At 56.6% G+C, this 27,157-nt stretch overlaps 3 protein-coding genes across 3 annotated transcripts; 1 reads left to right on the top strand and 2 right to left on the bottom strand.

The window, feature by feature from the left end:
- Window positions 1-473: 473 nt before the first annotated feature.
- LOC138350297 (craniofacial development protein 2-like) lies at window positions 474-1,058 on the bottom strand. The gene has a single exon (XM_069300910.1). It carries the CDS (start codon window positions 1,056-1,058, stop codon window positions 474-476), a length of 585 nt encoding a protein of 194 aa, XP_069157011.1.
- A 10,380-nt stretch (window positions 1,059-11,438) lies between these two features.
- Window positions 11,439-14,055, bottom strand: LOC138350296 (mucin-2-like). Its single transcript, XM_069300909.1, has 3 exons — window positions 14,029-14,055; window positions 13,645-13,752; window positions 11,439-13,292 (listed from the first exon to the last, which is right to left on the bottom strand). The coding sequence occupies exons 1-3, from the start codon at window positions 14,053-14,055 to the stop codon at window positions 11,439-11,441; spliced, it is 1,989 nt and encodes a 662-aa protein (XP_069157010.1).
- A 190-nt stretch (window positions 14,056-14,245) lies between these two features.
- On the top strand, window positions 14,246-16,546 carry LOC138350295 (mediator of DNA damage checkpoint protein 1-like). The gene has a single exon (XM_069300908.1). The coding sequence runs from the start codon at window positions 14,246-14,248 to the stop codon at window positions 16,544-16,546; it is 2,301 nt and encodes a 766-aa protein (XP_069157009.1).
- Window positions 16,547-27,157: the final 10,611 nt, after the last annotated feature.

Here is a 27,157-nt window from a genome sequence, read left to right as displayed (position 1 = left end):
AGTTTTAAGTGTTCCACGAACGCACTTGAGAACTTCAGGCGGAATCCATTGCCTTCTGAGGGCCTTCCCTGAGGAAAGTGAATCCAGTGCTTTCTCAACTTCTTCCACAGTCGGTTCAAGGTCAAGTTCTTCCATGATGGGCAGCCACTCGATTGCATCCAAGGCTTCTATGCTGACCAAATTCTCTCTGGAGTAGAGTTCGGAGTAATGTTCCACCCAGCGATTCATCTGTTGATCACGGTCTTTAATGATCTCTCCAATGGCTGACTTTAGAGGAGCCGTCCTGTTTTGTGTAGGGCCTGTTGCCTGTTTGATCCCTTCGTACATGCCTCTTATGTTTCTGACAGTGGCCGCTGTCTGGATGCTGGAACAGAGTCGGAGCCAGTAATCTTTTTTTTGTTTTGTTTTTGCAGGGATATTCCTGAGCGGGAAGCCAGTAATCGTTAACACAGTGCCTCGCAGTTTGTTGACCTCTACTGCGGGCAGTACAGAGGGCCTGTAGGTTCCTTTCTGAAAGCAGGTTCTTGTAGGATGAGAGTTCGTCTCTTTTCTTCAACGAGGGGTAACAGTTCCTCTGTACTGGCCTCGAACCAACCTGCTGACTTGTTCTGCCTCTTACCGAAGGTGGACATGGCAGTGTTGAAAATAGTGCCCCTGAGATGTGACCACCTCTCACTTGCGATATCGCAGGGTGGTCTAGGAGGGGCATTTACCAGCGCAGCAGGGAATTCCTCCACCTTGTGAAGATCACGGGTCTTGTTTACGTTAATGCGTGGTCTTCCCTCCTTTGTTCTGTGGATTTTCCGGGGTTGGAAATTTACTCTGCAATCGACGAGAGAGTGGTCGGTGTCACAATCTACACTCTGGAAGCTGCGAGTCAGTTTGACGCTTCTCAGATTGCAATGCCCCATAAGCACCAGGTCGAATTGGTGCCAATGCTTAGACCTGGGGTGTCTCGAGGAAACCTTGTGCTGAGGCTTGGTGTCCAAGAAGGAATTGGTGATGAAGAGATCATGACGACAGCAGAACTCCAGAAGGCGCTGCCCACTCTCATTCATCATCCCAAATCCAAACTGGCCCAGGCAGGAAGGTCAAGAGCTGTGATCGGAACCAACTCTTGCATTAAAGTCTCTCAGGAGGAAGACTGGCTCTTGTTGAGGTATATCTCTGAGAGTTAGGCCGAGGGCATCATAGAACTCGCCCTTTGCTTCGGTAGAGGAGGTCAATGTTGGTGCATAGACGTTGATGTGGCTGACCATTCCTGCTGCTGTATGAAGCTGAAGTTTGATGACCCTTGCAGACCCCTCCGTGGGCGGTACTATGGACCCTAACAACCTGTTCCTGATGGCAAAGCCAACGCCATTTTCCCTTACCTCTTCTGGTGGTTTGCCCTGCCAGAAGAAGGTAAAGTCCTTCTTCCGTATGCTGCCAGTCGCGGGCAGACGTGTCTCCTGCAAGGCGACTATGTCCATCTGGAGCCTGCGCAGTTCATTGTTGATCACAGCTGTCTTGCGGGTGTCGTTCACTTCCAGTAGATCTTCCGAGAGACCCGGTGTCATGGTCCTTACATTACATGTGCCCAGTTTGAGAGCTGGGTGGCTCTGTGTTTGTTTTCTTTTGCCTGGTTCATGGTTGACGATCCGCTTATTGGATTGTGGCCTAAGCCCCACGCACCCAGTGGAGCAGGCGGACTGTGGCGGGACACCACCTTACTGGCTAGGGGCTGCCCAGCTTGAGGCAGGCGGTAGCTGTCCTATGAAATCAGATGATTTCTCCCACCGACGGAAGCAACCCCTGGTTCCTTACTCTACGCCAATTGAGTGGTAGACTTATCACCGGTAACTGTCGCTTCCCGTGTTGAGCCATCGCCAAGGCGACCCTGGAGTGTCCTCTCCAGGGCACAGGCCTCGGCAGTAATTAAGGTGAACCGGCTGTTTTGCCCATGCAGCAGATCCACCCTCTCCACGCCACCGATGTGATCCAAGGGAAGGGCAGGCGCCGATACGCTTGGCTCCAGTGTCGTCGCAGGAGTTGCCAGAATGTTGCTGTAAACAGCTGCAAACTGCTTTAGGGACTCCGACTCTGGATTTTTCCTCAGGGTTGACTCCCGAAGTCTTTCCCATGAGTGGGTTTAGCCGCAAGACAGCAGAGGTTTGAATTCGAAGTTTTCCTTTCCCTAGATGAGCTGCCTTCCCAGGCTAACGAGTCCCATCTGCCCGAAGCAACTGGTTTTAAGGCGCCAGAGACCCGCCTTCGCCCCTTCTCCTGTTGGTAGAAGCAGTTCCGCCGGGCCTAGAGGCTAAGCCACACGTGCAGGCACACGTGCAGACCACGTGTGGCTGCACACGTGGAAAGGGTTACAGATACACATAATGGGCTCAGGGACTGACAACTTTAGTCTCGTGCAGGCTGCGCCCACAGTCTCGTGCAGGCTGCGCCCACAGTCTCGTGCAGGCTGCGCCCACAGTCCCGTGCAGGCTGCTCCCACAGTCACGTGCAGGCTGCTCCCACAGTCCCGTGCAGGCTGCTCCCACAGTCACGTGCAGGCTGCTCCCACAGTCCCGTGCAGGCTGCTCCCACAGTCACGTGCAGGCTGCTCCCACAGTCACGTGCAGGCTGCTCCCACAGTCACGTGCAGGCTGCTCCCACAGTCTCGTGCAGGCTGCGCCCACAGTCCCGTGCAGGCTGCGCCCACAGTCCCGTGCAGGCTGCTCCCACAGTCCCGTGCAGGCTGCGCCCACAGTCACGTGCAGGCTGCGCCCACAGTCACGTGCAGGCTGCTCCCACAGTCCCGTGCAGGCTGCGCCCACAGTCCCGTGCAGGCTGCTCCCACAGTCCCGTGCAGGCTGCGCCCACAGTCCCGTGCAGGCTGCTCCCACAGTCCCGTGCAGGCTGCTCCCACAGTCCCGTGCAGGCTGCTCCCACAGTCCCGTGCAGGCTGCTCCCACAGTCCCGTGCAGGCTGCTCCCACAGTCCCGTGCAGGCTGCTCCCACAGTCCCGTGCAGGCTGCTCCCACAGTCCCGTGCAGGCTGCTCCCACAGTCACGTGCAGGCTGCTCCCACAGTCACGTGCAGGCTGCTCCCACAGTCCCGTGCAGGCTGCTCCCACAGTCACGTGCAGGCTGCTCCCACAGTCACGTGCAGGCTGCTCCCACAGTCACGTGCAGGCTGCTCCCACAGTCTCGTGCAGGCTGCGCCCACAGTCCCGTGCAGGCTGCTCCCACAGTCCCGTGCAGGCTGCTCCCACAGTCCCGTGCAGGCAGCGCCCAGTCTCCTGCAGGCAGCGCCCAGTCTCCTGCAGGCAGCGCCCACAGTCTCGTGCAGGCTGCTCCCACAGTCACGTGCAGGCTGCTCCCACAGTCTCGTGCAGGCAGCGCCCACAGTCACGTGCAGGCTGCTCCCACAGTCTCGTGCAGGCTGCTCCCACAGTCTCCTGCAGGCAGCGCCCAGTCTCCTGCAGGCTGCTCCCACAGTCTCGTGCAGGCAGCGCCCACAGTCTCGTGCAGGCAGCGCCCACAGTCTCGTGCAGGCAGCGCCCACAGTCTCGTGCAGGCAGCGCCCACAGTCTCGTGCAGGCAGCGCCCACAGTCTCGTGCAGGCAGCGCCCACAGTCTCGTGCAGGCAGCGCCCACAGTCTCGTGCAGGCAGCGCCCACAGTCTCGTGCAGGCAGCGCCCACAGTCTCGTGCAGGCAGCGCCCACAGTCTCGTGCAGGCAGCGCCCACAGTCTCGTGCAGGCAGCGCCCACAGTCTCGTGCAGGCAGCGCCCACAGTCTCGTGCAGGCAGCGCCCACAGTCCCGTGCAGGCTGTATCTACAGTCACGTGCAGGCGCATCTACAGTCACGTGCAGGCGCATCTACAGTCACGTGCAGGCGCATCTACAGTCACGTGCAGGCGCATCTACAGTCACGTGCAGGCGCATCTACAGTCACGTGCAGGCGCATCTACAGTCACGTGCAGGCGCATCTACAGTCACGTGCAGGCGCATCTACAGTCACGTGCAGGCGCATCTACAGTCACGTGCAGGCGCATCTACAGTCAGCAAACTTTGGATACTTCGCTAAGATTCCCGGCAGTATATCATTATGAATGATGATCCCTAGTGACCTATGTCAACATTCTGTGCAACATTCCCTAGTGACCTATGTCAACATTCCCTAGTGACCTATGTCAACATTCCCTAGTGACCTATGTCAACATTCTCTGCAACATTCCCTAGTGACCTATGTCAACATTCTCTGCAACATTCCCTAGTGACCTATGTCAACATTCTCTAGTGACCTATGTCAACATTCTCTGCAACATTCCCTAGTGACCTATGTCAACATTCCCTAGTGACCTATGTCAACATTCCCTAGTGACCTATGTCAACATTCCCTCGTGACCTATGTCAACATTCCCTAGTGACCTATGTCAACATTCCCTAGTGACCTATGTCAACATTCCCTAGTGACCTATGTCAACATTCCCTAGTGACCTATGTCAACATTCCCTAGTGACCTATGTCAACATTCCCTAGTGACCTATGTCAACATTTTCTCTGCAACATTCCCTAGTGACCTATGTCAACATTTTCTCTGCAACATTCCCTAGTGACCTATGTCAACATTTTCTCTGCAACATTCCCTAGTGACCTATGTCAACATTCCCTCGTGACCTATGTCAACATTCCCTCGTGACCTATGTCAACATTCTCTGCAACATTCCCTCGTGACCTATGTCAACATTCCCTCGTGACCTATGTCAACATTCCCTCGTGACCTATGTCAACATTCCCTCGTGACCTATGTCAACATTCCCTCGTGACCTATGTCAACATTCCCTCGTGACCTATGTCAACATTCCCTCGTGACCTATGTCAACATTCTCTAGTGACCTATGTCAACATTCTCTAGTGACCTAAGTCAACATTCTCTTTGCAACATTCCCTAGTGACCTATGTCAACATTCTCTTTGCAACATTCCCTCGTGACCTATGTCAACATTCCCTAGTGACCTATGTCAACATTCTTTGCAACATTCCCTAGTGACCTATGTCAACATCCTCTGCAACATTCCCTAGTGACCTATGTCAACATTCTCTTTGCAACATTCCCTCGTGACCTATGTCAACATTCCCTAGTGACCTATGTCAACATTCTTTGCAACATTCCCTAGTGACCTATGTCAACATTCTTTGCAACATTCCCTAGTGACCTATGTCAACATTCTTTGCAACATTCCCTAGTGACCTATGTCAACATTCTTTGCAACATTCCCTAGTGACCTATGTCAACATTCTTTGCAACATTCCCTAGTGACCTATGTCAACATTCTTTGCAACATTCGCTTGTTAATTACCTCAACTGGTCCTGAAGAAAATACCCATTGCAGGGCCGAGTACCTGGATATATATTATAAATACCATCAAATACTTGTACTGTTTCTGAAGCATCACAAGTCGGATTCGTCAATATGACCAGGATGAGATTGGGAAAGTTCTATGAGGATTGGATGGTTAACTGAGTGCAGTATCCCCCATTCGAGGGGGGGGGGGGAGGCTGCCTAATGTGATGGAAAATTAGGTCATATATTCGAAACTAACTTAAGGATTTGGAGATTATGTCAATTTTGGAGGCGAAGGTTAAAGATTAGGATATCGAAGTATCAATATCGATATCAAAGGTATGTTCGCATTCGCTTGGAAAATACAGACACACAGAAAGAGAGGAGGAAGTAGCTATACATGCTACGTAAACCAGTAGCACTTAAACCGGTAGCACTTGAAGTGAGAGTTAAAATCTTACTGCTTGGCGATTTCAATCACCGGGAAAATTGACTGGAACATTAAGGAATCCTGTGATAAAGAACACACACACACACCAGGGGAGGAATTAGTGGCGCTAGACACTTGGGGAAGCAGTCGAGAGCCCCACACAACATGGGCAAGGGCACATGCTGCTCTGACAATATTAGATCTTGCACATACCCAGGTACAAGTGCATGGTGAGGGGCATGAAATATGAGGAGTAGCTTCGAGTCAATGGCCGCTGGGTCAAGGTCTTCGTCTTCAAAGACCAGTTCAAGGAGAAAAGGATGTGTAACAGGTGTAGGCGGGTGTGTGTGCGTAGGCAGGTGTGTGTGCGTGGGCAGGTGTGTGTGCGTGGGCGGGTGTGTGTGCGTGGGCGGGTGTGTGTGCGTGGGCGGGTGTGTGGGCGTGGGCGGGCGAGTGTGTGGGCGAGTGTGTGGGCGTGGGCGGGAGTGTGTGGGCGTGGGCGGGAGTGTGTGGGCGTGGGCGGGAGTGTGTGGGCGTGAGTGTGTGGGCGTGGGCGTGAGTGTGTGGGCGTGGGCGGGAGTGTGTGGGCGTGGGCGGGCGTGGGTGGGCGTGGTCAAGGAGAGCGATTTACGGAGATGCGAGCAGGAGGAAGCCCGTACTTCTCCAGCGTTCACAAAGTCACTAAAATGATATACTAAATTCCCCGAACCTAACCTAACCTAACCGATGACCCACCAATAGAAAACGGCTCATCACGTCAATTTTGCGAGCCGCTATGATTTTGAGTACATCTTGATGTTGGGGATGTTATACACGAGAGACCATTTCTGGGATGGGAGTAGAGAAGGGCGTGGGAGGAGGCCTACTGAGAAACGTGGGAGGAGGCTGTAAAGAAATGCATGGGAGAGAACTATACAGGAGCATGGGTTACCTGGGTGGTCTCACCTTAATATAGGGAAGTATTACTTCATATACATCTAAGGCCACCAGGTGTATTGATCAGCTATAATTACCTGCATCCCCCCTTTCTCTTGTCTATCCCAGTCTCCCAAGCCTAGTGATTATGTAGTTAGGGCGATTATAAGGTCAGCAAATGAACAACGGTCTCTCTTTCATGTAACGGCTAATTCCAATGTTTAAATTACAGCATGACGATCGTTAGGGACTTAAAGAGTGTGACACATCTTTGAAATCACTTCCTCTCTCTCTCCCTAACATTTTCACCTCCCCCTATATCCCCCCCCCATACATAAGGGAGTAAACAAGTATTAAGGGAACTCTTGAAGAAAAATGAGCATCGCCCTCCCGTGACAGTTATTTTTTAAACAGGTTTGTAGCCCGTTTCAAAAAGACTCAACACCGTCTTCCGGACCCCTGCTAGCGTATGCTTTTGAAAAATGTGACCTTCAAATGAGCATTCCCAGAGTTTAGCATCGTTATCCAGAGTGGGCGTTGTTTACACAAGGGTCGCAGGCTACAGTGGGCCCGAGTCTCGCACGCCAGACTGGGGGATGTGGCGACTGCGCACGATAATAAATCGATTTTAGACGTTCAAGGCTGCCAGAAGCCCGATGGCTCTAATCTGATCTATGGCGTTGTATTATATCTTTATTTTTCATTACAGTGTTATTAAAGGGGAATTTAACTCAATTTTCAGTGATTACTGAGCGCGTTGTTGACAATTTTCTTTCCTGAGAGCTTACGTCACCATTGCTAAGAGTATCGTGCGCGATCTTCTGAACTAATGTTGCCAGATGATTATTTCCATACCGGGCCGCTAAGGTGAATTTCAACGTTCCCGCCTTCAGTTTATATTTGACTATTAATAGATGGCTTATCTCTGAGCGATCTTGCCATCTTAAACTCCCGGAAATATAGCACACAATGTTTATCCTTGAAGATATCCGACTGATTCAATCGGCCAGCCTGTGGTTGGTGTCCGGTAGTTAACTTGTTGCGTGTAGACGACAGGAGCAACAAGACGCCCAATTTGGCCACACTGGCACCTCACTCGTCAGAGTAGGAAGGTGGCGCCAGGTCCCGCCACCAACCTCAAGTGCAAACTCTATTCTGATTAAAGTTCGGAAGGCAGGTATCGGGTAAGGTGGATGTGTACCCCGCCAGCAAGCGGTACCGGGGTGCTCTTTTCCCTCCAGCTCTCCTCCATACCTCACTCTCTCTTTCATGTTTCCCTACCTCCCTCCCTCCCTCCCTCCCTCCCTACCACCCCCAATCTCCTACACACACACCCTTAAGGTAGTGTGTGGTGGAGGTGTCCGCTGAGCGCCCGCTTGCCTGTGTTCTCCTGCCCTCATCCCTCGTCATCATCACACAGCTTGGGGTCAAGCGTTCCGAGGGAGACCTGCGCCCCCTCTCCCCTCCCTTCCCCTCGTTGCCAGGGAACCCCAAGAGGGCTGGAGTACAGGGGCGTCCTGGTAGTGTGTATGTGTCCATGGGGGAGAGAGCTTGGAAGCTACGTACTCTACTTCCGGCAGTAGAGTGGAGTGTACCACACACCACGACACATTCTCAACGACACATGATGTGTTCCTGGGTGTAGCTGTGAACTGTATACTCTCTACAGGAGCCATCTTCTCCACAGGTGAGTCAGCAGACGTCGTCTAAACATGGCTCTCACTCAGGCCACTGGTGTATACACACTAAATTATTGGTTGTGGAAATCTACCTGTTGAGCACCTTTATATGTCACTGTTGGCCTTTGTTAAACGTGTTGCTGGAGGAGGTGGAAAGACGGTGCTCCGTGTGTGTGTGTGAGCATATGGAGCACCTCAGACAACACCCGCTTCCGTGTAGGAGGCCAATGGTGTTACGGCTTCCTGTGTTCTTATATAAGGCATTCTCTGGACCGTACTTTACACCAAATATGTAAAAAAGTGTTTGTGTGTGTGTGAACTCACCTAGTTGTAGTCACCTAGTTGTGTTTGCGAGGGTTGAACTTCGGCTCTTTGGTCCCGCGCCTCACAACTGTGAAACAACTGGTTTACATATTCCTCAGCCTATTAGGCTCTATCATATCTACACTTGAAAGTGTGTATGGAGTCTGCCTCCACTACATCACTTTACACACTGTGTGTGTGTGTGTGTGTGTGTGTGTGTGTGTGTGTGTGTGTGTGTGTGTGTGTGTGTTTGTTTTATAATTTACACCCCGCAGGATCGAGCTATTAGCCACAATCGCAGGCAAAGAGATTGTCGTTTTCAAATACTTCTTTCCAAATTGCCTCATTCCTAACAATATTAATGTATCATGTTGGCAACAGTAATTATTGAGATAGGTTAGATTTCTATATTAGTCACATTTGCTCACATTACTATATTACGTTTGACTCAAGTATATACAAATCTCAATAAAATATAAAGCAACGAAAAGCTTCATTCCAATAAGAGAAAGTTTTGGAAAAATGCAATATTTCAAGAAAATTCGGCTTTATATATATATATATATATATATATATATATATATATATATATATATATATATATATATAATGTCGTACCTAGTAGCCAGAACTCACTTTTTGGCCTACTATTCAAGGCCCGATTTGCCTAATAAGCCAAGTTTTCCTGAATTAATATATTTTTTCTAATTTTTTTCTTATGAAATGATAAAGCTACCCATTTCATTATGTATGAGGTCAATTTTTTTTTATTGTAGTTAAAATTAACTTAGATATATGACCGAACCTAACCAACCCTACCTAACCTAACCTACCTAACCTAACCTATCTTCATAGGTTAGGTTGGGTTAGGTTGCCGAAAAAGGTAGGTTAGGTTAGGTAGGTTAGGTAGTCTAAAAAACATTAATTCATGAAAACTTGGCTTATTAGGCAAATCGGGCCTTGCATAGTAGGCTGAGAAGTGCGTTCTGGCTATTAGGTACGACATATATATATATGACAATGTCAGACCACGAAGGAAAAATGAAACAGGAAATTTCCTTAAGTACTTTCGTATATTAAATACATCTTCAGAAGGTCCAAGATGTATTTAATATACGAAAGTACTTAAGGAAATTTCCTGTTTCATTTTTCCTTCGTGGTCTGACATTGTCACATTCTTAATCACGTGTTTATTTTCGTGATATACACACACACATATATATATATATATATATATATATATATATATATATATATATATATATATATATATATATATATATATATATATATATATTGTGGAAAACCCACAAAAATTTACGGGCTCACCATAGCCCGTGCTACATGGGCATTTCGTTCTGGGTAGCTAAATCTAAAACAACAACACAGAGATAAATGGGCAAGGAAGTGTTGAACGTTTCCAGGATAAACGTTCAACGTTCCCTTTCCTATTTCTCTCTGGATTTTCCGCATACGCAGAGCAGTAAACAATATTTATATAAACAAATTTTCTTAATAACCGGGCATTGGTTATCCTAAGTTATCATGCACGGCAATTTTTATTTAATAGTTATTCAAATTTCATGCAGTGATATTTTTTGTTACAAAATTATATATATTTAATACTAATTAGAGACAGACTGAGGATATATAATTAGCATTAGACCGAGGTAGGGTGCTCCGTGTGCCGCCAGAGTGAGCACACAGTGAGCACACAGTGAGCACTCATTAGCTGCTCTCATATTGTGAGTTCAACAGGGGTTTGTTTACGTAATATTTACGACCGTAATATCTTGCTAGGATAATATGCTTTTTTTTTTTCATAAAATACGTGTTTGTTACGTGTGAGAGAGAGACAGAGCATATATAGCTGTCACGAGGGCATATATAGCTTTGTTTACAATCTTGAGATGATTTCGGGGCTTTAGTGTCCCCGCGGCCCGGTCTTCGACTAGGCCTCCACCCCCAGGAAGCAGCCCGTGACAGCTGACTAACACCCAGGTACCTATTTTACTGCTAGGTAACAGGGGGATAGGGTGAAAGAAACTCTGCCCATTGTTTCTCGCCGGCGCCCGGGATCGAACCTGGGACCACAGGATCACAAGTCCAGCGTGCTGTCCGCTCGGCCGACCGGCTCCCCGAGGGTCCAGGACTTGCCAACAGATATATTTCCAGGTCCGATATTTTGATTTGTATATACCAGAGGGTACAGCAACAGACTCCTGTTGACTCCTGTTAGCAGGCTGAGAGCTTTCCCTTCCCCGTAGTTCGTGTAGGGTGTACTGGCCCACTTGTCCTCTAACAAAGAACGTCGCTTTTCGCACGTATGCGTTACATAAGGCCAAAAATGCTCCTAGTAGAAAATGGAAGCGGCTCGGCCACGTGACATACTGCCCGTTTTCTGTTTTGGGTCCTCTGGTAGGTTAGGAGAGGACGGGCTGCTACCAGAAGCTACGGGTGCTCCCGACGTGGTCCTAGCGTGAAGGGGGCGTTCTTCCAACGCTCGGCGTTCGCAAACAGTTTGTTGAATCGCGGCGTAACCTCAAAGACCAGCCTATCTACCTGATGTGATATAGTACCTATTGTAACTATGTAGTCGATCGTACCAATATGCAGTAATGGAGCCCCAGTTAAGCCTCTTTGTATAGACTCCGGAGAACATAAGCTAAATACCAAACTTAAATCTCCCTAGGCCTAGTATAGTACATATATCTACTATATTAGGCCTCAGATAGCGTGTATTAGGCCTAGGAGGGTTAGGTTAGATATTATTGGTAATATAATTATTAAAACTTTTCTGGTTTTATAGACTGTAGAGTGATAGACTGTGGAGTGATAGACTGTGGAGTGATAGACTGTGGCGTGATAGACTGTGGAGTGACAGTCTGTGGAGTGATAGCCTGTGGAGTGACAGTCTGTGGAGTGATAGACTGTGGAGTGATAGACTGTGGAGTGATAGACTGTGGAGTGATAGACTGTGGAGTGATAGCCTGTGGAGTGACAGCCTGTGGAGTGACAGCCTGTGGAGTGACAGACTGTGGAGTGACAGACTGTGGAGTGACAGACTGTGGAGTGACAGTCTGTGGAGTGATAGACTGTGGAGTGATAGACTGTGGAGTGATAGACTGTGGAGTGATAGACTGTGGAGTGATAGCCTGTGGAGTGACAGCCTGTGGAGTGACAGACTGTGGAGTGACAGACTGTGGAGTGACAGACTGTGGAGTGACAGACTGTGGAGTGACAGACTGTGGAGTGATAGACTGTGGAGTGATAGACTGTGGAGTGATAGCCTGTGGAGTGATAGCCTGTGGAGTGATAGCCTGTGGAGTGATAGCCTGTGGAGTGATAGACTGTGGAGTGATAGCCTGTGGAGTGATAGACTGTGGAGTGATAGACTGTGGAGTGACAGACTGTGGAGTGATAGCCTGTGGAGTGATAGACTGTGGAGTGATAGACTGTGGAGTGACAGACTGTGGAGTGACAGACTGTGGAGTGACAGACTGTGGAGTGACAGACTGTGGAGTGACAGACTGTGGAGTGACAGACTGTGGAGTGATAGACTGTGGAGTGATAGACTGTGGAGTGATAGACTGTGGAGTGATAGCCTGTGGAGTGATAGCCTGTGGAGTGATAGCCTGTGGAGTGATAGCCTGTGGAGTGATAGCCTGTGGAGTGATAGACTGTGGAGTGATAGACTGTGGAGTGATAGACTGTGGAGTGATAGCCTGTGGAGTGATAGCCTGTGGAGTGATAGCCTGTGGAGTGACAGTCTGTGGAGTGATAGACTGTGGAGTGATAGACTGTGGAGTGATAGCCTGTGGAGTGATAGCCTGTGGAGTGACAGTCTGTGGAGTGATAGACTGTGGAGTGACAGTCTGTGGAGTGACAGACTGTGGAGTGATAGACTGTGGAGTGATAGTCTGTGGAGTGATAGTCTGTGGAGTGATAGTCTGTGGAGTGATAGACTGTGGAGTGATAGACTGTGGAGTGATAGCCTGTGGAGTGATAGCCTGTGGAGTGATAGTCTGTGGAGTGATAGCCTGTGGAGTGACAGCCTGTGGAGTGATAGTCTGTGGAGTGATAGACTGTGGAGTGATAGACTGTGGAGTGATAGACTGTGGAGTGATAGCCTGTGGAGTGATAGTCTGTGGAGTGATAGTCAGTGGAGTGACAGCCTGTGGAGTGACAGCCTGTGGAGTGATAGACTGTGGAGTGATAGACTGTGGAGTGATAGACTGTGGAGTGATAGACTGTGGAGTGATAGTCTGTGGAGTGACAGCCTGTGGAGTGATAGACTGTGGAGTGACAGCCTGTGGAGTGATAGACTGTGGAGTGATAGACTGTGGAGTGATAGACTGTGGAGTGATAGACTGTGGAGTGATAGACTGTGGAGTGATAGTCTGTGGAGTGACAGCCTGTGGAGTGATAGACTGTGGAGTGACAGCCTGTGGAGTGATAGACTGTGGAGTGATAGACTGTGGAGTGATAGACTGTGGAGTGATAGTCTGTGGAGTGATAGACTGTGGAGTGATAGACTGTGGAGTGATAGACTGTAGAGTGATAGACTGTAGAGTGATAGACTGTAGAGTGACAGTCTGTGGAGTGATAGACTGTGGAGTGATAGACTGTGGAGTGATAGACTGTGGAGTGAATAGTGAAATTGAGGTTATCAGGTTAGGTGTAACCCTAAGGGAGAGAGGTGTGAAGTACTACACGTCTCCTGCCTATAGTATCTGTTACGAACGCCTTAAGGACCAGGGGCCAGATTCACGAAGCAGTTACGCAAGTACTTACGAACCTGTGCATCTTTTCTCAATATTTGGCGGCTTTGTTTACAATTATTAAACAGTTAATGAGCTCCGAAGCACCAGGAGGCTGTTTATAATAATAACAACAGTTGATTGGGAAGTTCTCATGCTTGTAAACTATTTAATGAATGTAACCTAAGCCGTCAAAGATTGAGGAAAGATGTACACGTTCGTAAATACTTGCGTAACTGCTTCGTGAATCTGGCCTCCAGGAGTGATAGTCCTCCTGGCCTCCAGGAGGATAGGAGTCTAGGCCACGAACACCTAGAGACTCCTGACGGCATGTCTGGACCTGCCATGTGAGAACATTTCTGAGAATATGCAGCATTCTCTGAGCGCCGCTTCTCTCTCCCCATTGAGCCACCGGATTATCTCGCCAAGATAAAGGAAGGTCAAGAGGGCTTCGCTAAATCCAGGCATAACTATGTAGCCTATTTTATTTTTGTATTTTTCTACCACCGACGTGGCCACACATTCACAATGCCAACCAGCATATATACATTTTCTTCTAACTATGTAGTAGATGTGTAGTAGATGACCTGCGTGGTTGTCCATAACAATGACCAACTTGGGGTCGTGGACGACCTCGTAGCATTTCCCGGCTCGCAAACTGGTAATACACACACACACACACACACACACACACACACACACACACACACACACACACACACACACACACACACACACACACACACACACACACAGTCGTCATGACTGTGGAACGATGCACAAGTTTCGAAAGTAGACTTGTAAATGTTTGATGAATTCTGGTCTTAGTTCAAATGGCCTTGTTTACTGACAACCCATCCTCAGCCGGTGGTCGTCCAAGCTGCGCCCGACCCCAACCCATCCTCAGCCGGTGGTCGTCCAAGCTGCGCCCGACCCCAACCCATCCTCAGCCGGTGGTCGTCCAAGCTGCGCCCGACCCCAACCCATCCTCAGCCGGTGGTCGTCCAAGCTGCGCCCGACCCCAACCCATCCTCAGCCGGTGGTCGTCCAAGCTGCGCCCGACCCCAACCCATCCTCAGCCTGTGCTCGTCCAAGCTGCGCCCGACCCCAACCCATCCTCAGCCGGTGGTCGTCCAAGCTGCGCCCGACCCCAACCCATCCTCAGCCGGTGGTCGTCCAAGCTGCGCCCGACCCCAACCCATCCTCAGCCGGTGGTCGTCCAAGCTGCGCCCGACCCCAACCCATCCTCAGCCGGTGGTGGTCCAAGCTGCGCCCGACCCCAACCCATCCTCAGCCGGTGGTCGTCCAAGCTGCGCCCGACCCCAACCCATCCTCAGCCGGTGCTCGTCCAAGCTGCGCCCGACCCCAACCCATCCTCAGCCGGTGGTCGTCCAAGCTGCGCCCGACCCCAACCCATCCTCAGCCGGTGGTCGTCCAAGCTGCGCCCGACCCCAACCCATCCTCAGCCGGTGGTCGTCCAAGCTGCGCCCGACCCCAACCCATCCTCAGCCGGTGCTCGTCCAAGCTGCGCCCGACCCCAACCCATCCTCAGCCGGTGGTCGTCCAAGCTGCGCCCGACCCCAACCCATCCTCAGCCGGTGCTCGTCCAAGCTGCGCCCGACCCCAACCCATCCTCAGCCGGTGGTCGTCCAAGCTGCGCCCGACCCCAACCCATCCTCAGCCGGTGGTCGTCCAAGCTGCGCCCGACCCCAACCCATCCTCAGCCGGTGCTCGTCCAAGCTGCGCCCGACCCCAACCCATCCTCAGCCGGTGGTCGTCCAAGCTGCGCCCGACCCCAACCCATCCTCAGCCGGTGGTCGTCCAAGCTGCGCCCGACCCCAACCCATCCTCAGCCGGTGGTCGTCCAAGCTGCGCCCGACCCCAACCCATCCTCAGCCGGTGCTCGTCCAAGCTGCGCCCGACCCCAACCCATCCTCAGCCGGTGGTCGTCCAAGCTGCGCCCGACCCCAACCCATCCTCAGCCTGTGCTCGTCCAAGCTGCGCCCGACCCCAACCCATCCTCAGCCGGTGGTCGTCCAAGCTGCGCCCGACCCCAACCCATCCTCAGCCGGTGGTCGTCCAAGCTGCGCCCGACCCCAACCCATCCTCAGCCGGTGGTCGTCCAAGCTGCGCCCGACCCCAACCCATCCTCAGCCGGTGCTCGTCCAAGCTGCGCCCGACCCCAACCCATCCTCAGCCGGTGGTCGTCCAAGCTGCGCCCGACCCCAACCCATCCTCAGCCTGTGCTCGTCCAAGCTGCGCCCGACCTCAACCCATCCTCAGCCGGTGGTCGTCCAAGCTGCGCCCGACCCCAACCCATCCTCAGCCGGTGGTCGTCCAAGCTGCGCCCGACCCCAACCCATCCTCAGCCGGTGGTCGTCCAAGCTGCGCCCGACCCCAACCCATCCTCAGCCGGTGGTCGTCCAAGCTGCGCCCGACCCCAACCCATCCTCAGCCGGTGGTCGTCCAAGCTGCGCCCGACCCCAACCCATCCTCAGCCGGTGCTCGTCCAAGCTGCGCCCGACCCCAACCCATCCTCAGCCGGTGCTCGTCCAAGCTGCGCCCGACCCCAACCCATCCTCAGCCGGTGGTCGTCCAAGCTGCGCCCGACCCCAACCCATCCTCAGCCGGTGGTCGTCCAAGCTGCGCCCGACCCCAACCCATCCTCAGCCGGTGGTCGTCCAAGCTGCGCCCGACCCCAACCCATCCTCAGCCGGTGCTCGTCCAAGCTGCGCCCGACCCCAACCCATCCTCAGCCGGTGGTCGTCCAAGCTGCGCCCGACCCCAACCCATCCTCAGCCGGTGCTCGTCCAAGCTGCGCCCGACCCCAACCCATCCTCAGCCGGTGGTCGTCCAAGCTGCGCCCGACCCCAACCCATCCTCAGCCTGTGCTCGTCCAAGCTGCGCCGACCCCAACCCATCCTCAGCCAGTCCCAACATGGCCGCGTCCCAACATGGACGCGTCCCCACATGGACGCGTCCCAACATGGACACGTCCCAACATGGACACGTCCCAACATGGACACGTCCCAACATGGACACGTCCCAACATGGACACGTCCCAACATGGACACGTCCCAACATGGACACGTCCCAACATGGACACGTCCCAACATGGACACGTCCCAACATAGACAAGTCCCAACATAGACAAGTGACTCATGCTTCAGTGGAAGAGAGGGGGGGGGGAAGAGGGACTGGTATATGGAGCGCCTGGACCGTGTTTACGAGCCCGGCCTGCGTCACTGACTTGAGGTTATGGTAGGAGGGTCCAGGTCAGTGTAGGAGGGTCCAGGTCAGTGAGGGAGGGTCCAGGTCAGTGTAGGAGGGTCCTGGTCAGTGTAGGAGGGTCCTGGTCAGTGTAGGAGGGTCCTGGTCAGTGTAGGAGGGTCCTGGTCAGTGAGGGAGGGTCCAGGTCAGTGTGGGAGGGTCCAGGTCAGTGTGGGAGGGTCCAGGTCAGTGTGGGAGGGTCCAGGTCAGTGTGGGAGGGTCCAGGTCAGTGTGGGAGGGTCCAGGTCAGTGTGGGAGGGTCCTGGTCAGTGAGGGAGGGTCCTGGTCAGTGTGGGAGGGTCCACGTCAGTGTGGGAGGGTCCAGGTCAGTGTGGGAGGGTCCAGGTCAGTGTGGGAGGGTCCAGGTCAGTGTGGGAGGGTCCAGGTCAGTGTGGGAGGGTCCAGGTCAGTGAGGGAGGGTCCTGGTCAGTGTAGGAGGGTCCTGGTCAGTGAGGGAGGGTCCAGGTCAGTGTAGGAGGGTCCTGGTCAGTGAGGGAGGGTCCTGGTCAGTGTAGGAGGGTCCTGGTCAGTGAGGGAGGGTCCAGGTCAGTGTAGGAGGGTCCTGGTCAGTGAGGGAGGGTCCAGGTCAGTGAGGGAGGGTCCTGGTCAGTGTGGGAGGGTCCAGGTCAGTGTGGGAGGGTCCAGGTCAGTGTAGGAGGGTCCAGGTCAGTGAGGGAGGGTCCAGGTCAGTGTGGGAGGGTCCAGGTCAGTGTGGGAGGGTCCAGGTCAGTGTGGGAGGGTCCAAGTCAGTGTGGGAGAGTCCAGGTCAGTGTGGGAGAGTCCAGGTCAGTGTGGGACGGCCCAGGTCAGTGTGGGAGGGTCCAGGTCAGTGTGGGAGGGTCCAGGTCAGTGTAGGAGGGTCCTGGTCAGTGTGGGAGGGTCCAGGTCAGTGAGGGAGGGTCCTGGTCAGTGAGGGAGGGTCCAGGTCAGTGTAGGAGGGTCCTGGTCAGTGAGGGAGGGTCCTGGTCAGTGTAGGAGGGTCCTGGTCAGTGAGGGAGGGTCCTGGTCAGTGAGGGAGGGTCCAGGTCAGTGTAGGAGAGTCCTGGTCAGTGAGGGAGGGTCCTGGTCAGTGAGGGAGGGTCCAGATCAGTGAGGGAGGGTCCAGGTCAGTGTAGGAGGGTCCTGGTCAGTGTGGGAGGGTCCTGGTCAGTGTAGGAGGGTCCTGGTCAGTGAGGGAGGGTCCAGGTCAGTGTGGGAGGGTCCTGGTCAGTGTAGGAGGGTCCAGGTCAATGTAGGAGGGTCCAGGTCAGTGTAGGAGGCTCCAGGTCAGTGTAGGAGGGTCCTGGTCAGTGTAGGAGGGTCCAGGTCAGTGTAGGAGGGTCCAGGTCAGTGTGGGAGGGTCCTGGTCAATGAGGGAGGGTCCAGGTCAGTGTAGGAGGGTCCAGGTCAGTGAGGGAGGGTCCAGGTCAATGTAGGAGGGTCCTGGTCAGTGTAGGAGGGTCCTGGTCAGTGTAGGAGGGTCCAGGTCAGTGTGGGAGGGTCCTGGTCAATGAGGGAGGGTCCAGGTCAGTGTAGGAGGGTCCAGGTCAGTGTGGGAGGGTCCAGGTCAGTGTGGGAGGGTCCAGGTCAGTGTGGGAGGGTCCAGGTCAGTGTGGGAGGGTCCTGGTCAGTGTGGGAGGGTCCTGGTCAGTGAGGGAGGGTCCAGGTCAGTGTAGGAGGGTCCTGGTCAGTGTAGGAGGGTCCAGGTCAGTGTGGGAGGGTCCTGGTCAATGAGGGAGGGTCCAGGTCAGTGTAGGAGGGTCCAGGTCAGTGTGGGAGGGTCCAGGTCAGTGTGGGAGGGTCCAGGTCAGTGTGGGAGGGTCCAGGTCAGTGTGGGAGGGTCCTGGTCAGTGTGGGAGGGTCCTGGTCAGTGAGGGAGGGTCCAGGTCAGTGTGGGAGGGTCCTGGTCAATGAGGGAGGGTCCAGGTCAGTGTAGGAGGGTCCAGGTCAGTGAGGGAAGGTCCAGGTCAGTGTAGGAGGGTCCAGGTCAGTGTGGGAGGGTCCAGGTCAGTGTAGGAGGGTCCTGGTCAGTGAGGGAGGGTCCTGGTCAGTGAGGGAGGGTCCAGGTCAGTGTAGGAGGGTCCAGGTAGGTGTGGGAGGGTCCTGGTCAGTGAAGGAGGGTCCAGGTCAGTGTGGGAGGGTCCAGGTCAGTGTGGGAGGGTCCAGGTCAGTGTGGGAGGGTCCAGGTCAGTGTGGGAGGGTCCTGGTCAGTGAGGGAGGGTCCAGGTCAGTGTGGGAGGGTCCAGGTCAGTGAGGGAGAGTCCAGGTCAGTGTTGGAGGGTCCAGGTCAGTGAGGGATGGTCCAGGTCAGTGAGGGAGGGTCCAGGTCAGTGTGGGAGGGTCCAGGTCAGTGTAGGAGGGTCCAGGTCAGTGTGGGAGGGTCCAGGTCAGAGTGGGAGGGTCCAGGTCAGTGTGGGAGGGTCCAGGTCAGTGTAGGAGGGTCCTGGTCAGTGAGGGAGGGTCCAGGTGAGTGAGGGAGGGTCCAGGTCAGTGTAGGAGGGTCCAGGTAGGTGTGGGAGGGTCCTGGTCAGTGAAGGAGGGTCCAGGTCAGTGTGGGAGGGTCCAGGTCAGTGTGGGAGGGTCCTGGTCGGTGAGGGAGGGTCCAGGTCAGTGTAGGAGGGTCCAGGTCAGTGAGGGAGGGTCCAGGTCAGTGAGGGAGGGTCCAGGTCAGTGTAGGAGGGTCCAGGTCAGTGTGGGAGGGTCCAGGTCAGTGTGGGAGGGTCCAGGTCAGTGTGGGAGGGTCCTGGTGAGTGTGGGAGGGTCCTGGTCAGTGAGGGAGGGTCCAGGTCAGTGTGGGAGGGTCCTGGTCAATGAGGGAGGGTCCAGGTCAGTGTAGGAGGGTCCAGGTCAGTGAGGGAAGGTCCAGGTCAGTGTAGGAGGGTCCAGGTCAGTGTGGGAGGGTCCAGGTCAGTGTAGGAGGGTCCTGGTCAGTGAGGGAGGGTCCTGGTCAGTGAGGGAGGGTCCAGGTCAGTGTAGGAGGGTCCAGGTAGGTGTGGGAGGGTCCTGGTCAGTGAAGGAGGGTCCAGGTCAGTGTGGGAGGGTCCAGGTCAGTGTGGGAGGGTCCAGGTCAGTGTGGGAGGGTCCTGGTCAGTGAGGGAGGGTCCAGGTCAGTGTGGAAGGGTCCAGGTCAGTGAGGGAGAGTCCAGGTCAGTGTTGGAGGGTCCAGGTCAGTGAGGGATGGTCCAGGTCAGTGAGGGAGGGTCCAGGTCAGTGTGGGAGGGTCCAGGTCAGTGTAGGAGGGTCCAGGTCAGTGTGGGAGGGTCCAGGTCAGAGTGGGAGGGTCCAGGTCAGTGTGGGAGGGTCCAGGTCAGTGTAGGAGGGTCCTGGTCAGTGAGGGAGGGTCCAGGTGAGTGAGGGAGGGTCCAGGTCAGTGTAGGAGGGTCCAGGTAGGTGTGGGAGGGTCCTGGTCAGTGAAGGAGGGTCCAGGTCAGTGTGGGAGGGTCCAGGTCAGTGTGGGAGGGTCCTGGTCAGTGAGGGAGGGTCCAGGTCAGTGTAGGAGGGTCCAGGTCAGTGAGGGAGGGTCCAGGTCAGTGAGGGAGGGTCCAGGTCAGTGTAGGAGGGTCCAGGTCAGTGTAGGAGGGTCCAGGTCAGTGAGGGAGGGTCCTGGTCAGTGAGGGAGGGTCCAGGTCAGTGTGGGAGGGTCCAGGTCAGTGTGGGAGGGTCCAGGTCAGTGAGGGAGGGTCCAGGTCAGTGTAGGAGGGTCCAGGTCAGAGTAGGAGGGTCCAGGTCAGTGTAGGAGGGTCCAGGTCAGTGAGGGAGGGTCCTGGTCAGTGAAGGAGGGTCCAGGTCAGTGTGGGAGGGTCCAGGTCAGTGTGGGAGGGTCCAGGTCAGTGTGGGAGGGTCCAGGTCAGTGTAGGAGGGTCCTGGTCAGTGAGGGAGGGTCCAGGTCAGTGTGGGAGGGTCCTGGTCATTGAGGGAGGGTCCAGGTCAGTGAGGGAGGGTCCAGGTCAGTGAGGGAGGGTCCAGGTCAGTGAGGTAGGGTCCAGGTCAGTGAGGTAGGGTCCAGGTAGGTGTGGGAGGGTCCTGGTCAGTGTGGGAGGGTCCAGGTAGGTGTGGGAGGGTCCTGGTCAGTGAGGGAGGGTCCTGGTCAGTGAGGGAGGGTCCTGGTCAGTGAGGGAGGGTCCTGGTCAGTGAGGGAGGGTCCTGGTCAGTGAGGGAGGGTCCAGGTCAGTGTAGGAGGGTCCAGGTCAGTGAGGGAGGGTCCAGGTCAGTGTAGGAGGGTCCAGGTCAGTGTAGGAGGGTCCAGGTCAGTGTAGGAGGGTCCAGGTCAGTGAGGGAGGGTCCAGGTCAGTGTAGGAGGGTCCAAGTCAGTGTAGGAGGGTCCAGGTCAGTGTAGGAGGGTCCAGGTCAGTGTAGGAGGGTCCAGGTCAGTGTAGGAGGGTCCAGGTCAGTGAGGGAGGGTCCAGGTCAGTGAGGGAGGGTCCAGGTCAGTGAGGGAGGGTCCAGGTCAGTGTGGGAGGGTCCAGGTCAGTGTGGGAGGGTCCAGGTCAGTGTGGGAGGGTCCAGGTCAGTGAGGGAGGGTCCAGGTCAGTGAGGGAGGGTCCAGGTCAGTGAGGGAGGGTCCAGGTCAGTGAGGTAGGGTCCAGGTCAGTGAGGGAGGGTCCTGGTCAGTGAGAGAGGGTCCAGGTCAGTGAGGGAGGGTCCTGGTCAGTGAGGGAGGGTCCAGGTCAGTGAGGGAGGGTCCTGGTCAGTGAGGGAGGGTCCTGGTCAGTGAGGGAGGGTCCTGGTCAGTGAGGGAGGGTCCAGGTCAGTGAGGGAGGGTCCTGGTCAGTGAGGGAGGGTCCTGGTCAGTGAGGGAGGGTCCAGGTCAGTGAGGTAGGGTCCAGGTCAGTGAGGGAGGGTCCTGGTCAGTGAGAGAGGGTCCAGGTCAGTGAGGGAGGGTCCTGGTCAGTGAGGGAGGGTCCAGGTCAGTGAGGGAGGGTCCTGGTCAGTGAGGGAGGGTCCTGGTCAGTGAGGGAGGGTCCTGGTCAGTGAGGGAGGGTCCAGGTCAGTGAGGGAGGGTCCTGGTCAGTGAGGGAGGGTCCTGGTCAGTGAGGGAGGGTCCTGGTCAGTGAGGGAGGGTCCTGGTCAGTGAGGGAGGGTCCTGGTCAGTGAGGGAGGGTCCTGGTCAGTGAGGGAGGGTCCTGGTCAGTGAGGGAGGGTCCTGGTCAGTGAGGGAGGGTCCTGGTCAGTGAGGGAGGGTCCTGGTCAGTGAGGGAGGGTCCTGGTCAGTGAGGGAGGGTCCAGGTCAGTGAGGGAGGGTCCAGGTCAGTGAGGGAGGGTCCTGGTCAGTGAGGGAGGGTCCTGTTCAGTGAGGGAGGGTCCAGGTCAGTGAGGTAGGGTCCAGGTCAGTGAGGGAGGGTCCAGGTCAGTGAGGGAGGGTCCAGGTCAGTGAGGGAGGGTCCAGGTCAGTGAGGGAGGGTCCAGGTCAGTGAGGGAGGGTCCAGGTCAGTGAGGTAGGGTCCAGGTCAGTGAGGGAGGGTCCTGGTCAGTGAGGGAGGGTCCAGGTCAGTGTGGGAGGGTCCTGGTCAACCCATATTCCCCCCCCCCCCCTCTCTCTCTCTCTCTTGCCAGTTCCATTCCTAAATTAATTGGTTACTCTCCTCCCTTCCCGTCTTCCACCCCCCCCCCCCCCTTCCCACTGAGAGGGGTGGAAGACGGGACCTTCCATCACGTTCCTCTCCCACTGATCCCTCCCATCTTTCCCTTCCTCTGTGTCGGCCAAGCAAGACGTCTCCCAGTGGAGTGTGAGAATGGCTCTGACCTTTTGGGGGTTAGGTCAGCTGGCCAGACTACCACCACCTGCCACAATCATCGCCTTTCTCACCACCTGCCCACCGCCACCATCTGCCCACCGCCACCACCTGCCACAATCGTCGCCTTTCTCACCACCTGCCCACCGCCACCACCTGCCCACCACCACCACCTGCCACAATCATCGCCTTTCTCACCACCTGCCCACCGCCACCACCTGCCCACCACCACCACCTGCCACAATCATCGCCTTTCTCACCACCTGCCCACCGCCACCACCTGCCCACCACCACCACCTGCCCACCACCACCACCTGCCACAATCATCGCCTTTCTCACCACCTGCCCACCGCCACCACCACCACCTGCCACAATCATCGCCTTTCTCACCACCTGCCTACCACCACCACCTGCCCACCACCACCACCTGCCACAATCATCGCCTTTCTCACCACCTGCCCACCGCCACCACCTGCCCACCACCACCACCTGCCACAATCATCGCCTTTCTCACCACCTGCCTACCACCACCACCTGCCACAATCATCGCCTTTCTCACCACCTGTCCACCACCACCATCTGCCCACCGCCACCACCTGCCACAATCGTCGCCTTTCTCACCACCTGCCCACCGCCACCACCTGCCCACCACCACCACCTGCCACAATCATCGCCTTTCTCACCACCTGCCCACCGCCACCACCTGCCCACCGCCACCACCTGCCACAATCATCGCCTTTCTCACCACCTGCCCACCACCACCATCTGCCCACCACCACCATCTGCCCACCACCACCATCTGCCCACCACCACCACCTGCCCACCGCCACCACCTGACCACCGCCACCACCTGACCACCGCCACCACCTGACCACCGCCACCACCTGACCACCGCCACCACCTGACCACCGCCACCACCTGACCACCGCCACCACCTGCCCACCACCACCACCTGCCACAATCATCGCCTTTCTCACCACCTGCCTACCACCACCACCTGCCACAATCATCGCCTTTCTCACCACCTGCCCACCACCACCATCTGCCCACCGCCACCACCTGCCACAATCGTCGCCTTTCTCACCACCTGCCCACCACCACCACCTGCCCACCGCCACCACCTGCCACAATCGTCGCCTTTCTCACCACCTGCCCACCACCACCACCTACCCACCACCACCATCTGCCCACCGCCACCACCTGCCACAATCGTCGCCTTTCTCACCACCTGCCCACCGCCACCATCTGCCCACCGCCACCACCTGCCCACCGCCACCACCTGCCACAATCATCGCCTTTCTCACCACCTGCCCACCGCCACCACCTGCCACAATCATCGCCTTTCTCACCACCTGCCCACCACCACCATCTGCCCACCGCCACCACCTGCCACAATCGTCGCCTTTCTCACCACCTGCCCACCGCCACCACCTGCCCACCACCACCTGACCACCTGCCCACCGCCACCACCTGCCCACCACCACCGCCTGCCCACCACCACCATCTGCCCACCACCACCACCTGCCACAATCATCGCCTTTCTCACCACCTGCCCACCACCACCACCTGCCCACCACCACCATCTGCCCACCGCCACCACCTGCCACAATCATCGCCTTTCTCACCACCTGCCCACCACCACCACCTGCCCACCACCACCATCTGCCCACCGCCACCACCTGCCACAATCATCGCCTTTCTCACCACCTGCCCACCACCACCACCTGCCCACCGCCACCACCTGCCCACCACCACCACCTGCCCACCGCCACCACCTGCCCACCGCCACCACCTGCCACAATCGTCGCCTTTCTCACCACCTGCCCACCACCACCACCTGCCACAATCGTCGCCTTTCTCACCACCTGCCCACCACCACCACCTGCCCACCACCACCACCTGCCCACCGCCACCACCTGCCACAATCGTCGCCTTCCTCACCACCTGCCCACCACCACCACCTGCCCACCACCACCATCTGCCCACCGCCACCACCTGCCACAATCGTCGCCTTTCTCACCACCTGCCCACCGCCACCACCTGCCCACCACCACCACCTGCCCACCGCCACCACCTGCCACAATCATCGCCTTTCTCACCACCTGCCCACCACCACCATCTGCCCACCGCCACCACCTGCCACAATCATCGCCTTTCTCACCACCTGCCCACCACCACCACCTGCCCACCGCCACCACCTGCCCACCGCCACCACCTGCCCACCACCACCACCTGCCCACCACCACCACCTGCCCACCACCACCACCTGCCACAATCGTCGCCTTTCTCACCACCTGCCCACCGCCACCACCTGCCCACCGCCACCACCTGCCCACCACCACCACCTGCCCACCACCACCACCTGCCACAATCATCGCCTTTCTCACCACCTGCCCACCACCACCACCTGCCCACCACCACCATCTGCCCACCGCCACCACCTGCCACAATCATCGCCTTTCTCACCACCTGCCCACCACCACCACCTGCCCACCGCCACCACCTGCCCACCGCCACCACCTGCCCACCGCCACCACCTGCCCACCACCACCACCTGCCACAATCATCGCCTTTCTCACCACCTGCCCACCACCACCACCTGCCCACCACCACCACCTGCCCACCGCCACCACCTGCCACAATCATCGCCTTTCTCACCACCTGCCCACCACCACCACCTGCCCACCGCCACCACCTGCCCACCGCCACCACCTGCCCACCGCCACCACCTGCCCACCGCCACCACCTGCCCTCCGCCACCATCTGCCCACCACCACCACCTGCCACAATCATCGCCTTTCTCACCACCTGCCCACCACCACCACCTGCCCACCACCACCACCTGCCCACCACCACCATCTGCCCACCGCCACCACCTGCCACAATCATCGCCTTTCTCACCACCTGCCCACCACCACCATCTGCCCACCGCCACCACCTGCCACAATCGTCGCCTTTCTCACCACCTGCCCACCACCACCATCTGCCCACCGCCACCACCTGCCACAATCATCGCCTTTCTCACCACCTGCCCACAGCCACCACCTGCCCACCGCCACCACCTGCCCACCGCCACCACCTGCCCACCACCACCACCTGCCCACCGCCACCACCTGCCACAATCATCGCCTTTTTCACCACCTGCCCACCACCACCACCAGCCCACCACCACCACCACCTACCCACCACCACCACCACCAGTCCACCACCACCACCACCTGCCCACCACCACCACCAGTCCACCACCACCACCTGCCCACCGCCACCACCTGCCCACCACCACCACCAGTCCACCACCACCACCACCTGCCCACCACCACCACCACCTGCCCACCACCACCACCTACCCACCACCACCACCTACCCACCACCACCACCAATCCACCGCCACCACCTGGCCACCGCCACCACCAGCCCACCGCCACCACCTGCCCACCGCCACCACCAGCCCACCGCCACCACCTGCCCACCGCCACCACCAGCCCACCGCCACCACCTGGCCACCGCCACCACCTACCCACCACCACCACCTGCCCACCACCACCACCACCTACCCACCACCACCACCAGTCCACCACCACCACCTGCCCACCGCCACCACCTGCCCACCACCACCACCAGTCCACCACCACCACCTGCCCACCGCCACCACCTGGCCACCACCACCACCAGTCCACCACCACCACCTGCCCACCACCACCACCTACCCACCACCACCACCAGTCCACCACCACCACCACCTGCCCACCACCACCTGCCCACCACCACCACCTACCCACCACCACCACCTGCCCACCACCACCACCTACCCACCGCCACCACCTGCCCTCCACCACCACCACCTGCCCACCACCACCACCTACCCACCACCACCACCAGTCCACCACCACCACCACCTGCCCACCACCACCACCACCTGCCCACCGCCACCACCAGCCCACCGCCACCACCTGCCCACCACCACCACCAGTCCACCGCCACCACCTGCCCACCACCACCACCAGCCCACCGCCACCACCTACCCACCACCACCACCAGCCCACCGCCACCACCACCACCTGCCCACCACCACCACCAGTCCACCACCACCACCTGCCCACCACCACCACCAGTCCACCACCACCACCACCCCCACCACCACCACCTGCCCACCACTACCACCTGCCCACCACCACCACCACCTGCCCACCACCACCACCACCTGCCCACCACCACCACCAGCCCACCACCACCACCAGCCCACCACCACCACCTGCCCACCACCACCACCACCACCTGCCCACCACCACCACCAGTCCACCACCACCACCTGCCCACCACCACCACCAGTCCACCACCACCACCTGCCCACCACCACCACCAGTCCACCACCACCACCTGCCCACCGCCACCACCAGCCCACCACCACCAGCCCACCACCACCAGCCCACCACCACCACCTGCCCACCACCACCTACACTAGAATCTAACTAGGGTCCACAGTGTAGAGTTGACGTTAAGGATTATACCTGAACAGTTTGTGCTGTCAAACGTTATCATGAGAGAACAACAACATTAAACAAGCAAGTTTAATTTTCCTAAGCTTGGTGGTGCTTGGTGGTGCTTGGTGGTGCTTGGAGGTGCTTGGTGGTGCTTGGTGGTGCTTGGTGGTGCTTGGTGGTGCTTGGTGGTGCTTGGTGGTGCTTGGTGGTGCTTGGAGGTGCTTGGTGGTGCTTGGTGGTGCTTGGTGGTGCTTGGTGGTGCTTGGTGGTGCTTGGTGGTGCT

Source organism: Procambarus clarkii, chromosome 45, assembly GCF_040958095.1.
Source record: "Procambarus clarkii isolate CNS0578487 chromosome 45, FALCON_Pclarkii_2.0, whole genome shotgun sequence".
NCBI lineage: Eukaryota > Metazoa > Arthropoda > Malacostraca > Decapoda > Cambaridae > Procambarus > Procambarus clarkii.
The sequence above is the reverse complement of the archived record's forward strand: the minus strand, read 5'-3'. Positions and strand labels throughout refer to the sequence as shown.

Excerpts from the sequence above, each read along its gene's own strand:
- LOC138350297 (XM_069300910.1), bottom strand. The coding sequence starts at position 1,058 with ATGAATGAGAGTGGGCAGCGCCTTCTGGAGTTCTGCTGTCGTCATGAT.
- LOC138350296 (XM_069300909.1), bottom strand. The coding sequence starts at position 14,055 with ATGCTACGAGGTCGTCCACGACCCCAA. Across the intron at positions 13,753-14,028 it reads GAGGTCGTCCACGACCCCAA|GTCCAGACATGCCGTCAGGA; the intron begins GTTGGTCATTGT and ends CTCACATGGCAG. Across the intron at positions 13,293-13,644 it reads CAGATTCACGAAGCAGTTAC|TCTATCACTCCACAGTCTAT; the intron begins GCAAGTATTTAC and ends TTCACTCCACAG.
- LOC138350295 (XM_069300908.1), top strand. The coding sequence starts at position 14,246 with ATGGCCTTGTTTACTGACAACCCATCCTCAGCCGGTGGTCGTCCAAGC.